The sequence below is a fragment of the Rhinatrema bivittatum genome, chromosome 5 (assembly GCF_901001135.1).
Source record: "Rhinatrema bivittatum chromosome 5, aRhiBiv1.1, whole genome shotgun sequence".
Classification (NCBI taxonomy): Eukaryota; Metazoa; Chordata; class Amphibia; order Gymnophiona; family Rhinatrematidae; genus Rhinatrema; species Rhinatrema bivittatum.
The window spans coordinates 79,779,213-79,793,151 of NC_042619.1; the positions used below are offsets into that span (position 1 = coordinate 79,779,213).

General features: G+C 45.9%; 1 protein-coding gene across 3 annotated transcripts in view; it reads right to left on the bottom strand.

Annotated features, from left to right (window-relative positions):
* The window catches only part of CENPJ (centromere protein J), a 363,081-nt gene that overhangs the window by 253,452 nt on the left and 95,690 nt on the right, over positions 1 to 13,939 (bottom strand). For all 3 annotated transcript variants that reach the window (XM_029602492.1, XM_029602491.1, XM_029602493.1), the window contains one exon: positions 6,290 to 7,904. In XM_029602492.1, the coding sequence (XP_029458352.1) occupies positions 6,290 to 7,904 (1,615 nt within the window). The remainder of the gene's footprint in view (positions 1 to 6,289; positions 7,905 to 13,939) is intronic.

A 13,939-nucleotide genomic window follows, 5' to 3' on the forward strand; every position in this document is an offset into this window, starting at 1 on the left:
CTCCCTCAGTATCCTTGGATGAATCCCATCAGGCCCCATGGCTTTGTCCACTTTCAGATTCTTTAGCTCTTCCCATACATTTTCTACTGTAAAAGGATTTTCATCTATTCCACTTCCCTCCAGTTTCTTGTTGTGTAGAGATGGTCCTTTTCCAGGGTCTTCTTTAGTGAACACAGAGCTGAAGTATTCGTTTAATATTTCTGCCATTTCTTCGTCTCTCTCCACACATTGATCATTACCACCTTTCAATTTCACTATACCACTTTGGACCTTTCTCTTTTCGCTGATGTATCTGAAAAATGTTTTGTCACCATTTTTTATCTCCTTGGCAATCCTCTCTTCCGCTTGACTTTTAACCAACTTGATTAATTTCTTTGTCTCCCTCAGTTGAAACAAATATTCTTCTTTGTGCTCCTCCCTTTGGGATCTTTTATATTTCTTGAATGCTGTTCTTTTAGCTTTAATTTTGTCAGCCACCTCCTTTGAGAACCAGATAGGTTTCAATTTTCTTTTGCTTTTCTTTACATTTCTAACATATAGAGCAGTTGCCTTGGTGATTGCTCCTTTTAGATTGGTCCACTGCTGATCCACATCTCTCTCATTCTCCCATCCTTTTAGTTCTTCCTCCAGGTACTAAAGTCTGTGTTTTTGAACTGTAAAACTCGGGTCTTTGTGGTTCTTTTCCATATTCTTTTAGTGATATTAAACCATACCGTTTGATGATCACTGGTGCTGAGGTGGGCACCCACCTGGACATCAGAGACATTATCTGCATTAGTGAGCACTAAGTCGAGTATAGTTCCTTCTCTCGTGGGTTCCAATACCATTTGTTTGAACAAAGATACTTGCATGGCATCCACTATCGCTCTACTATTTTTAGTTTCTGCAGATGGGATTTTCCAGTCTACATCTGGCATATTAAAGTCACCAACGATCACCACTTCTCCCTTCTTACCTATCTTATGGATGTCTTCAACCAGATCTCTGTCCAGCTCTTCCTTTTGGTTTGGAGGCCTGTAAACCACTCCAATATAAATGGATGCTCCGTCATCTTTTCTTAGGTCGACCCATAGAGCTTCTTCCTTACCCCAACTTCCTTGCAGCTCAGATGCTTGGATGTTGTTTCTGACATAAAGAGCCACACCTCCCCCTTTTCTATCCTCTCTGTCCTTCCTTAACAAGTTATAGCCTGGTATTGTTGTATCCCATTCATGAGATTCTGTGAACCATGTTTCTGTGATAGCAACAATGTCCAATTCTGCCTCAGTCATTAGGGCCTGCAGATCTGGGATTTTATTTCCCAAACTATGAGCATTTGTGGTCATAGCCTTCCAGGTACTCTCTTTAAGGTTATTGCTTTTCCTGGACTCCTTATGAGACTTTAGTTGAGATTTGTTATTCACTTCACTCTTTCCTTTTGCAGTTGTGCCACTCTCCTCCTTACCCTCTCCTTTCCATCGCAACCCCCTCAGTTTAATCCCCCCCCCCCACCTATCCCCCTCCCCCCCTGCTCATCCATTCCCACTTATACCCCTATTTGCTATTGTTAAATATTATGTTATACAATTTATTTATAGTGGAATTATTTTACTTCCGAAATGTTACTTAACTGTTGCATAATTTTACGTTCCTCGTTCTACTGTTGCTTATTTTATTCGCCTAGTTTAATGGTTCTCTGTAAAGCCCGTTTCGCTGCATTTCGTTTATTGTGAACCGATGAGATGTCCCCAACGTTCATCGGTATATATAAATTTCTAAATAAATAAATAAAATAAATGGATACAGAGCACAGCACAGTCGGGAATAGATTACACAGAAGATGCAAAAAAAAAAAAAAAAACCTTACCATGCAGCCCTGAAGCAATGACAGAAAAATACTGTTGAAAATACCTAGAAAAGACTCTAAAGAGCAGAGCTCCAAAAAACTGCGAGACAAACAGCACCGCGGAAAAGAAGAGACTGATGGGGGATCCTGCGTGGACGTGACATGTGGTGTGCCGAGACCTGACAGCTCCAGTGAACCAGTTCCGCAATGGACGCTAGCATGAGCACCACTCATGAGGAAGATAGACTCTGGCCTGAGCCGTATCCAGCTAGACGCCTAAAAAGCCAATTCCAATGCCGGGGTAAGATTGGACTTTGGGTAGTTGATGACAAATCCCAGGGACTCCAACATCCAAATGCCAAGTGCAGAGATCGACATGCTCCCTTCCTGGGTGGCATTCTTGACCAGCCAATCATCCAAGTAGGGAAACACCTGCACCCCCAGGCAGCAGAGGTGTGCACCCACTACTGCCTGGCACTTGGTGAAGACCCATGGGGCTGAGGCGAGGTCGAACGGCAACACCTTGTACTGAAATTGCCTCTTGCCTACAATGAACCAAAGATACTTCCTGTGATCAGGGAAAATCTTGAAGTGGGTGTATGCATCTTTTAGATTGAGGGAGCAAAGCCAGTCCCCTCTTTGCAGGAGGGGAATCAGGGTGCCCAGAGAGACCATCTTGAACTTTTCTTGTTTTGAAAAACTTGTTCAAGGCCCTCAAGTCCAAAATAGAGAAGAGTCCCCCAGTTCTCTTTGGACTCAGGAAATGGCGAGCGTAAAACCCGCCCTTGCTGCCACAGCAGATCGTGTTCGACTGCTCTGGCAATTACAAGGGCAGACAGCTCCATCATGAGTATTTCCTGATGTGAGAAGAGACCCCATGAGGAGCACGGGGGAGAATCAAAGGGGATACCCTCAACAAACAACGGATAGACTCCACTGGTCCGAGATGACACTGGGCCAGCGATCTACAAAGAACTGCAACCAGCCCCCTACCAGAGGGCCCAGTGTCAAGGGTATGGAGGATTGGCTTATGCTCCCCTGCAACCAGTCAAAACCCTATAGCAGGGCTTGGCTGAGGGACTGGTTGAGGTCTGGGGGTCTGCTGCTGTCTAGGGCAGCCCCTAGAACTCGCACGTTGAGGATTGGCACGAGAGGCAGAAGGATAATATTTCCTCTGGCAATAAAAAGTCCTCCTCGAGCCCTGATGCGAGGATTTCCTGGCAGAGGATGGCGGGTCCAATGTATTGGCAGAGAAATGCTGAAGGGTCTCAGGGTGATCCTTCAACTGAGCCACAGCATCCCTCACCTTGTCACCAAAGAGGTTGTCACCAGTACATGGCAAGTCCGCGAGCTTCTCCTGGTCCTCCGGCCAGAGATCAGAGGCTCGGAGCTAGGACATCCTGTGGGGACCAAAGCCCGCTGATGCCACCCTAGCAGCCATTTCAAACACGTCGTAAGTGGAGCACACCTCGTGTTTGCCACATTCCAGGCCCTGCTGGATGACTGCCATGAAAGCATCCTGCTGTTGCTGGGGCAGGCACTTTGCCAATTCCTGGACTTGCTTCCACAGGTTCCAAGAGTATTGCATCATGTACAGCTGGTAGAAGGCAATACGGCCGATCAACATGGTGCCTTGAAACACCTTCCTACCCAGCACATCCAGCACCCTGTGCTCCCGACCCAGAGCAGCGGAGGCATGTGTGCAGGAGTACTTGGATTTCTTGAGGGCAAACTCCACCACATCTGACTGATGCGGAAGTTGACGCCTCTCAAACCCCAATGCACGCTGTACCAAACAAACAGTATCCACCTTCCAGTTCACCGGCGGCACCGAGATGGGATGTTCCTTCGGGGCATCTACAAACTGAAGAACCTCCAGCATCTTATGCTTGGCATCCTATTTCAACAGAAGCTGGAACTTCGTTTTTTGCGGGCTTCGTCTGGTTTCTACCATGGACCAGACGAAGCCCGCAAAGGTCAGGTCCTCAGGTGGGGAATGGCACCACAGGAAGATCCCCCCCAAGTCAGATGAAGACTCAGAGGTCTCATCACCCCACAGGTCATACAGGGTGTCTTTCTCATTAAGATCACACCCAGAGACACCAGTGGAGGGCCCCTGCCCAGCCCCCTTGTGCACCGCAGGCATCAAGGTCCCCAAGGACCCAGCATCGGAAGGCAGGTTGCGACAGGCCTTCCTCCTCGAAGGAACCTATAATGGGAATCACACTGGATGGAGGAGGCAACGGTGGCCACTGGGGTATCGAATGACCCCCGGGCACTGGTAGCAGCTGCGTGGTGAGGACGCCAAGAAGGACACTGAGGCGCTCCAGCAGCAGTGCCAACATCTATGGTGCAGGCTGCGGCACCGGTGGAAGCACAGATGGAGCAGGCGGCTCGATGCCCTGCAGGGCTTGGACAACCGCAAGTTGCATCCTGTGTTCCAACTCTTCCTGGAAGTCTGCTGAAGACAAGATGGTCAGAGGAGGGGGAGGCGTCACCAGATCTCCCTTGGAGCCCCGAGGGAGATCGGTGCCCAGCACCAGTGGGGGAATGCCTGGGGCTCCTGGGTTCGATGGAGGGCGGTGCCTCCTCTCCACAGGTTCGCTTCGGGGGCATCATGGCATGCGCTGGTACCATGCAGACACAGACTGGTGGCGATGTTTCCTGGACTTCCCACCATGCTCAGCCCGGTCTTTCCCCAGTACCAAGATGGAAGGAGATGATTACGACGTTCTGGAGCATGAAGAGATCGATGATGGCCGATCCCTGGCGCCTCTCTCCATAGAGGGCCCCGGTGGAGGGGTGGACAGCGAAGGCTCAGTGTCCATCGGTTCCCCTTAGCCTTTCGGTGTCAATGCCCCCAACGCTGGAGTCAATGGTTCGGACTTCTTCGACCTGAAAAGCTTCTCCATTTTGTCCAGGCAGGCAGGCACGCCGGCCCTTGGGGGTCATCTGGTCACAAAAATGACACCCCCAAACATTGTGCGATGCCCCGACGCAGAGGATACACACCTCATGCGGATCTGTGAGGGATATGGTCCATGGGCACTGGGGGCACCAATGAAAACCCGATTGACACCATTACAGGAAAAATCCTGGTGCACGGTTGATGACTGATGGGAACTGAGGGAGACACCACCAGGAATTGACCGCACAGAAGGAAGGAAAAAAAAAAAAAAAAAACTTACCGTGCCACCCAAATAAGCAAGCCTGGGGAATGGACAGGGACCCGGCGCAGGAAAGTCAACGAATCAACCAGGAAAAAGCTTTCCAATATTCAAAAGTGCACGAACTCCACAACTGCGAGACAATATCTGTGCAGAAAAATAAGAAACTGAAGAGAGACCCTGCATGGACAGTGGCATGCTCAGCATGCCAGTTTCTGTGCCGGGCTCCATCTGATGTCGTCATCCATGTGTGAGGACTACCATCCTGCTTGTCCTAGGAGAAATCCCCCCTCCCCCTAGGCTGTACCTAGTCCCCCTCTGGGATTAGGAAAATTTTAAGCAGGTTCGCACTCCTGGATGCACCAGTAGCCTCGCTCTAATTTTGCATTAATGCTTTTCCAGATCCTGCTGCACCACCAGCGAGTCCCATGGATCTTTCTGTGCTGCACCACCTCTAATTAGTGGATATGTTATCACAGGAAAAGAGTGTGCTCTGCCTCCATCTGCTGGTAAGGGGGGAAATAACCCATCTGGAACTGTTCCATCACTTATGTAAATAAATCAAATGCTAATTACGCTCACAAGTCATCATGAGGTCGGCTCCTTGCCTCCCTCCCATACTCTATTGTATATAGTACTTTATCTTCGTTCTCCCTCTCTTTTTTTCCTACTCCCAGTTAAGGCTTCCTTGTTATAATGTAATTTTATTCTCCTTTTAATATGTCTCTTGTTGATTGGTTGGTTATAGTTACTGCTTAGTTCGATGTAAACAGAGTTGATTTGATTTGTATCAAGAAAGTCAGTATATAAAAGCCTTTAATAAATAAATAAATAAATAATAAGTAGACTGGACTGATGCAACAGTTGAAATGGATTAAGGAATTTTCTGGACTAAAGTAGAATGTTAGTAACTGTGATGAAATCACAGAGAAAGCTGTGCTCTTGACCACCATCTGCTAGTAGGGAGGAACAACCCACTGGTCTGGACTGGTGTAGCAGGAAGAGAAGGACATTTTTTTGTGATTTGTTGAGTGTAAATCACTAAACTAAAACCCACATTCAGTCTCAGCTATGTACTGTAGCAGATAACCAAATCTAAGCTTAAATGAAATATTTTCAATTATGTAGCATTTATTTTTTTCATATAAAATTTAGTGAAAATCTAATCTATAGAAGCCCTTGCTATTTACTGAAACTATACTACATGCATGTTTTAACAATCTCAATGTGAGTCACAATTATGGCAGCAAATACCTCTAACTAAATCCAAACTATATATACAATCTTCGTGCTTTACCTATTGTTTCTTCTTGTCCTGCTTTGACTCTGGTATCTTGTTCTACGTATGAGTCGGGTTTCTGTTTAGGCTTCAATGATGGAAAGAGTTTAATCATCAGATTAGATACAGGAGGACTACTTGCAATGCTGTCCATCATCTTCTCTTTAGATTGCTCTTCTCCTTTCTTTATTGAAGCAACCTTCCTTTTTATTACTTTGTCAGGGACAGATGATACACTTTGTGCTTTGTCTTTACTAGTGTAAATGTCTGTCACAGGATGCAGCTCATCCTCTTCAAGGTCAGCCCAGGTCCTTTCATCATCAAATTCAACATTATTCCCATTTAAGTAGGATGTGCTGTGGTGAGATATGGCAGTAATATTTTCATTTTTATTTTCTATCATGCTGGATTCCTCCTTACTGTAATCTTCTTGGTCTGATAAATCAAGATCCTGATCCCTGCTTTTATTCTCTTTACCAATATTTTCAGAAGGTACTTGACAACCCTGGCATTTTGGATTATCTTCTCTATTGCTGAAAACTAACTTCTCTATGTTGCCTTTTTCACTTGTTATAGTATTATCAAGGTCATCTTCAGAATCAGAAGTTATATCACTATTTTGCTCATCTGCATTCAACTTAATGCTTCTTAAAGATGGGTCATTCATCATGCAAGAAGCAACAAATAATTTATCACCAGCTTTATTATACTGTTCATTTAATCTAGTCCCAGAATCCCTAGAATCAGAATCTGCCTGCGTTTCATCAGCCTCAATTTTGTTTGCTTGTGCAGCATGCTCTGTCTGCTGAGTTTTGCTGTTAACAACTATAGAATTCAACACACTTGCCTGTTGCTGCTGTCCCAATTTGACAGGAGTAGAAGACATTCGTCGACCTTTACTAATCTGCTGATCTTGAGCCAATAGTTTTAAAACAAATGAGGAATTACTAGAGAAGGATATGTCTTCAGCAGCCTCTTCTAACAGCAGAAATTCATCCAATTCTAGATTCTCTTTTTCCTTTTCCTTTTCCCATTTTTCAAATCTCTTTTGGAATGAAAGCTCAAAAAAATTTTCTGGCTTTTTTGAAGGCACAATTGTAGAACATGTAGAAGCCAACATGATAGATATCGGAAGCTTTTCAACTCCTTCCAAATTTTTTCTGAGCTTACCATCAATTTCAAATGCCTGCTTTGCATGCTCCATAATATTGTCTTTATTAGTTTCTAGGTTGCTGTTTATTTCCAACCAAAGAGAACTTTTTAATTGCCCATCAGGTTTATTCTCAGACTGTTCTTTCATTGTGGATGGAGAGAGATTATTCCCATTATGGTTTCTAAGCATTGTTATCTTCTGAGAGGATATGGCAGAACTGTTCTTTGGTTTGGCTATCTGATTACAAGTTGTAATTACATTCTCAGAAAGCAGCGTTATGCTTGGAGGTGCAGTTTTCCGCTGCATTTGCTGTCTGTCTGACTTAGCTGTAGTTTTGTCTTCTGTTCTTTGCTGAGCCATCAATTGGTTTTGTTTAATTTTTGACAATTTAGATTTTGCATTGGTAAACCTAGCTAAACCATCTCCACGTTTCAGAAAGGGTCTCTTCACCATAGATTTGTTTATTACTGGTTCCAGGATCTAAAATTTAAAAAAAAAATCATAATGTAAAGGTTTTTTTAGAACATTTATCAATTCATTCTAAAGTACTTTGAAGGACTTTGTATTAATCTAGCTATATAATATATACATCAAAATCTGATTTAATTTCTACCTAAGGCTTTTTATTTTACAAGGAGAATTTAATCAAGTTAGATTACATTACAGAATTCAGTAAAATAACAGTGCTATATTTTTCCTTCTCTTTTTCTTTTAATATTTTCCGACATTTATATACCAACTTTCTGTGCACAAAGCGGTTCATATGTATATTTAATTGTTGCTATGTGTGGGAGACTGAACAGCATTTCCCTAGCTGGAGACAGAAAGTCACACCAGTCTTTCTGGTGCAGATAAAACTTTATTAAGCAAACCATACTTCACAATGGACTTCCTATTTTAGCAGTAGTCACTTACACACAAAGGGGCTGTAGACTGCCTTGCTTCTGGTCAGTGTACATTCACTCCCTTCTGGTTTGGACAGAATGCATTATGGAGCTAACTTCCTCCTGTACATAAAACTGGGCTTGCACTCTTATCCCCAGCTGGATTCCATCCACAGCGCTCTCTCTCTCTTTGTGGGATTTAAGGTGGCCAAGGCTCCCTGCTTGGTCCCACACACACAAAGGGGGAAAACAGGGTCACTCTGTTACATACCCACCTCAGCTTGGACCCGTTGGTCCGAGCATCACTACATCCCATCCAAGGAAGTACAACACAGCCCATTCTCCTTCCTCTGGCCTCCCACCAACTATGCTTGGTGACAGGGATATAATGTCATGCTTACCCCTACACATCAGAGTAACCCCAGACAACATTGTAAGTTCCACTCACTGCGGCCCTTTCACCTTATTGGGACACCTTTGACTGGCTGTGGGACTTGCGATGAGTACTCTTCACTCATCTCTGCAGTGACTTATGCCTCCTTCGCACTATCATGACCAGTGCCCTCTGGAGACCCCATCACGGCTCTCACTGATTCCTCGCCGGTGCTACACCTTGGTTCCTCTGAGCTCCCTCTCACTAGGGACTATGCTGACTCCTCTTCAGTGTTTGGGCACCCTACAGGGCCTTCCTCAGGACCTCCCCGCAGTGCCCAGCTCAGGCTTTTCCCAACAGCATTCCTCAGGCATCTCAATACTGCTTCTTTCTGGACAGTCTGTGTTTCCCTCTCCAGGGCTATCTATGACCCCTCTCTCTCAGGGTTCTTCACAGCCCCCTTTCTCTGGGCTGTCCACGGGAGCTGTTTCATGGATCCTGGTAGTGTTTGGGCACCCTGCAGGATCTTCTTCAGGACCACCTGCAGCTTCAACCTCAGGTAACACAATCATTGTAAAGTCTGCCTGGGCTTCAGCCCCACTGCTGCTTTCTGCTACTACTGGCTACTATGCTTCTTCAGCTTCCAGGAGCCCTTCAGCCTTGCCTGGCTTCAGTTCTGGGTGGTTGTGAGTTTTCCTCAATACACTCACCAACGCAGTGTTCTCTCTGGTGACTTGCCTTAGCTCCGCCAACCATCGGGTCAGTGTCCTGTAGTTCAGCAACATGCTGTTGCCATTTAATTCCACTTTCATCTCTCTGGGCATCTACAGCATGTAGGTGTGGCTTCGCCGGCCCACTAGCCTGCCCTTTCTCCTCCGTTTGCAGTGGTGTCATTCTCCAGGATAGGGTAGACAGTTAACTTTGTTAGCTGTGGCACTCTCTCTGCTTCCAGCTTTGCCCAGGTTTTTGTCCAGAGACTCTGACTTCAGTATACTTGCCTGTAGCTGCATCTGCCCTTCTACAGGCTGTGAGCCAGCGCTCGCAAATTATCGCCTAACATGCTCCCAGCTCTGCTGCAGCTGCACTATAGTACACCTACTGGATCCAGATCAGGTTTCTTGGAGTACAGCTTAGGCCTTTAAGCTCTCTGGCTTCTGCACTTGCTAGCAGTTTCGCTTTCACTCTGGGCCACGTCCTGCTCCAGTCACAGGGCACAACTGCTTTCTCTGTCTTTTTTTTTCTTCTTTTAAAAAGGAAAAATATATCGAGACTTCCGGTAGCATGGTGGAGGAGTAGGACACGTTTCTGCAGAGCCCCGTCCTCCCTCCCTCCATAACTCATTTTTTACTCACTTTGGTGCTTTCTTACTGCTGAACGCTGGTATTTTTGCACTCAGACGTAGTGCCTTCATTTTGGTACCTTTGAGACACGGAATTGTTGCAGCACAACGAGCCATGGCGGCGAAACCTCAGCGCAGGGGCCCGGAAAAATACCGCCAGACTGAACTAAAGATGGCGCTGGCGGCTGGCTCCCCTTCGTCACCAGAAAACCGGGATAGCAAGGTCACGGAGGTAGTTGCCGCATTAGATGAGAAGTTTGACAAACTATACCAAAAATTTGAAGACATGAGTCAGCTCTTCACGGAGTCTACAAAGAGACTACAGGAGGCAGAAACCCAAATTTCGTCGGCGGAAGATCAGCTGCAAACCCTTGAGAGCCAGGTCACAGACTTGAAAGAGGAGAATGAGAAACAGGCAAAGAAAATTGATGACCTGGAAACCCGTTCCCGCAGAGGTAATCTCAGATTTATTGGTTTTCCCGAAACACTAAAGGACAGTGAATTATCGGGCCTTCTGGAATCGTGGCTCCCACAGGTCCTAGACCTCACGCAAGCTTATGGCACCCTGCAAATTGAACAAGCACATAGATTAGGGCAAAAACAATCTAATTCTCAGCGCCCTCGCCCGGTAATTGCAAAGTTCCTGAATTCAGCCCATAAGATGGAAGTCCTGCTGGCCTATAGGAAGAAGAAAAACAGACTACCAGGGAACCTCGATTTTGATATTTCAGGATTACTCTGCCCTGGGTAGTATCTCAAAGAAAAGCATTTTCCTCTGTCTGCACTCAGCTGATATGCCATAAAGTGCCTTTTATGCTTCAATTTCCTGCTAGACTAAAAATTACCTGGCAGAATGAGCCTCGTTTTTTTTGAGTCGGCTGACTCTGCGCAACAATTTGGAGTACCCTTCAACTTCCCAGCAGCTGAATGAGAGGAATTTCATGTTGAGCGCCATGTTACAAGATGAAGAGAAGAACGAAACCTTTGGAGATTTCTTTATTTTGTTGGACTTTTTAATACCATTAAGCCCCCCATTCTTTGCCCGTTGAGGGCTATTTTTACTAGGCAGTGGAATGCTTTACTTTGGTATTACTTTGATTGGGACCTTTTTTCTTAGTTACTATGTCAGAATCCACCCTCTAGTTGTTAATAACTGCATATTTAAAGCCGAGGAGGGTGATTTCCTACTGCCTGGCTTCATTATGTACAGGTCAATCCAGTAAAGTGCGGCCGCGTTTACCCCGCTCCTAACCCGCTTTCTACTCACTTTCCGGCCACGTTAGCCCTTCCTGTGATCCACAATCCCCTTTAACCTACTCTTACTGCGTCCTTAAATGCCCGGGTAACCCCTTCCGCACGCGGCATGTATATTACATGTAAACGATCGAATTAGCTATTCCCTACCATCCAGTAATGTGCGCCCCGACTATCGCTTTTTTACCCTGCCGTTTTGCCGCGCGTTTAACCTGCTAACTTACCGCCTACCCTTACCCCTGCGTTAGAGGCAGGGGTAAGGGTAGGCAGCAAACTTTCCCCCAGCCCCCACTCACCTGCCCTGGCCGCGTCCATGGGTGCTGATCTCCGGGGCAGCCCCAATCCTCTCCCCTCCTCCCGAAGCAACAAAAGCGAAAAAAAGCGAAAAAAAAGTTGCAAGAGAGAGGGGAGAGAGGACGGGCAATCCTACGCTCGGGATTGCCAGTCCGATCTCCCCTCCTCCCGAAGCAAGGAGCGAAAAGCAGCCTTGCTCCGGGAGGAGGGGAGAGAGGACTGGCAGTGTAAAGCAAAGAAGCGACTTACTTTTTTTTGCAGCCCCCCTCCGGAGACGGACATCGGCGAGGACGACCGCAGCTCCCCTGCCTCCAGCTGCCCGCGAAGATGGACGCCTGCACGGGCGAAAGCGGCCCCTGTTCGTGCAATTGGGCTGCTCAAGGCGTGACATCACGACATTTGGCGTCACGGCATGTGACGTCACGTCTTGAGCGGCCAATTGCACGCACAGGGGCCGCTTTCACCCGTGCAGGCATCCATCTTCGCTGGGAGACAGGGGAGCCACGATCCGTCTCCGCCGATGTCCGTCTCCGGAGGGGGGGGGGCTGCAAAAAAAGTAAGTCGCTTCGTCGCTTTACACTGCCAGTCCTCTCTCCCCTCCTCCCGAAGCAAGGAGTGAAAAGCAGCCTTGCTTCGGGAGGAGGGGAGAAAGGACTGGCAATCCCGAGCGTAGGATTGCCCGTCCTCTCTCTTGCTACTTTTTTTTTTTCCCCCGATTTTTTTTTCGATTTTTTCCGCTTTTGTTGCTTGCTTCGGGAGGAGGGGAGAGAGGGCTAACAATCCCAAGCGTCGGAGAACCGTCCACTTCCTGGTACCTGCCATTTCAAATGTCATTTGAAATGACAGATACCAGCGTGTCCGTGAAGCGTTAGGCCCGCGCACCCAGGTTACTGTATAGGCGCTGTATAGCGCTCTATACAGTAAAATGGGTTGTGCGGGCCTAATGCTTCACGGACGCTTCTTAGACGCAGCTTGCATTTGCAATCTATTTACATACAGGATTGAGCAGTAGGTGAGCTGGACTGTGCGTGCGGCAAACGCGGGTGCGCCGGGCACTAACGCAGCTCTTCCTACCACTCGTTACTGGATTGACCTGTTAATTAACTAATGCTTACGGAGTGGAGAACACGCCCTTCAGTCTTGGAACTTTCTGTACGTTTTCTTGGATCAGCTCAACTTTGGAATCGGCAGATGGCCATTGCGAGCGAACTATCAAGACTGCCATGTTATTTCTTATTTGCATCAGTTACTGGGGGATATTTTTTCTTATAGTTTTCTCTCTCCATTCTTCATCGTTATGGAGGGGGGGCGGTGATCCATGCGGAAGGAAGTCTAGTTCTCTATTGTTAGAGACAGGGTAACTATGAGGAGGGAAGAGTTTGGGGGGAGGGGAGGGTTGGAGACTCAGGACATGGGGTTTTTGTTTGTTAACAGGACTGGGTTTTTTTATTATCTCTTCATTAATTTTTTCAAAATTATACAAAGCATCCACTTTGCTAAAGAAAATATGATATGACAGATAATAAGGGAATACTCATTTATGAAATAATTCAGAAAAACATAATTCTCAATCCTCTGTCTATCCGTTAGACCACAAAATAGGGGGTGGAGTATCTGAACATTAAAGGAGATAAAGGAAAAATTTCACATAGAAAGAAAAAAAAACAAAAAAAAACAGACAACTCATTCTACCGGTTACATTTTCTTTAGGGATTATCGCCACTAATACTCAATTGCTTCAGGACTTTCTTTGCTTCAAAGCAGCTTTTCAATTGCTCTGGTTGAAAAAATACATATGTATCACTGTTGAACTTTATAATACATTTACAAGGGAAGCGTAAAAAGAAAGATGCCCCCACTTCCAGAGTCTCTTGTTTCAAAGCAAGAAAATTCTCTATTCAGTTGAGTCGTTTTTGTTAAATCTGGAAAAATGCTCATACGGGAGCCCATAAATTCAGAATTAGCTTTCTTAAAATACGCCCGCATTACATCTCCTAAGTCTTTCTCATTGAAAAATGAGATTAGCAGAGTTATCCTTTCTGCTACTTCATAAGAGGATGATTCCAGAAAGTCTGTTAAGTTGACATTATCATTTGACACTCTTTGTTGTTGTTTATTCCGCACCGGTAGAAAATAAACTTTGTCCAGGGGCGGGGATTTTTCAAAGGGAATTTCTAGTACTTCTTTGAAGTATCTTTTAACTGTTAAACGCGGAATTTCCTCTATCACCCTGGGAAAGTTCAGTATTCTTAAATTCAAATGCCTCATGGCGTTTTCGATATTTTCAATTTTTCGATTAATGGCCCCACAGTCTTGTATTAAAGTTGACTGAACTTTTTTCACTTGTTGGATATCAGTTTCAACATTAAGG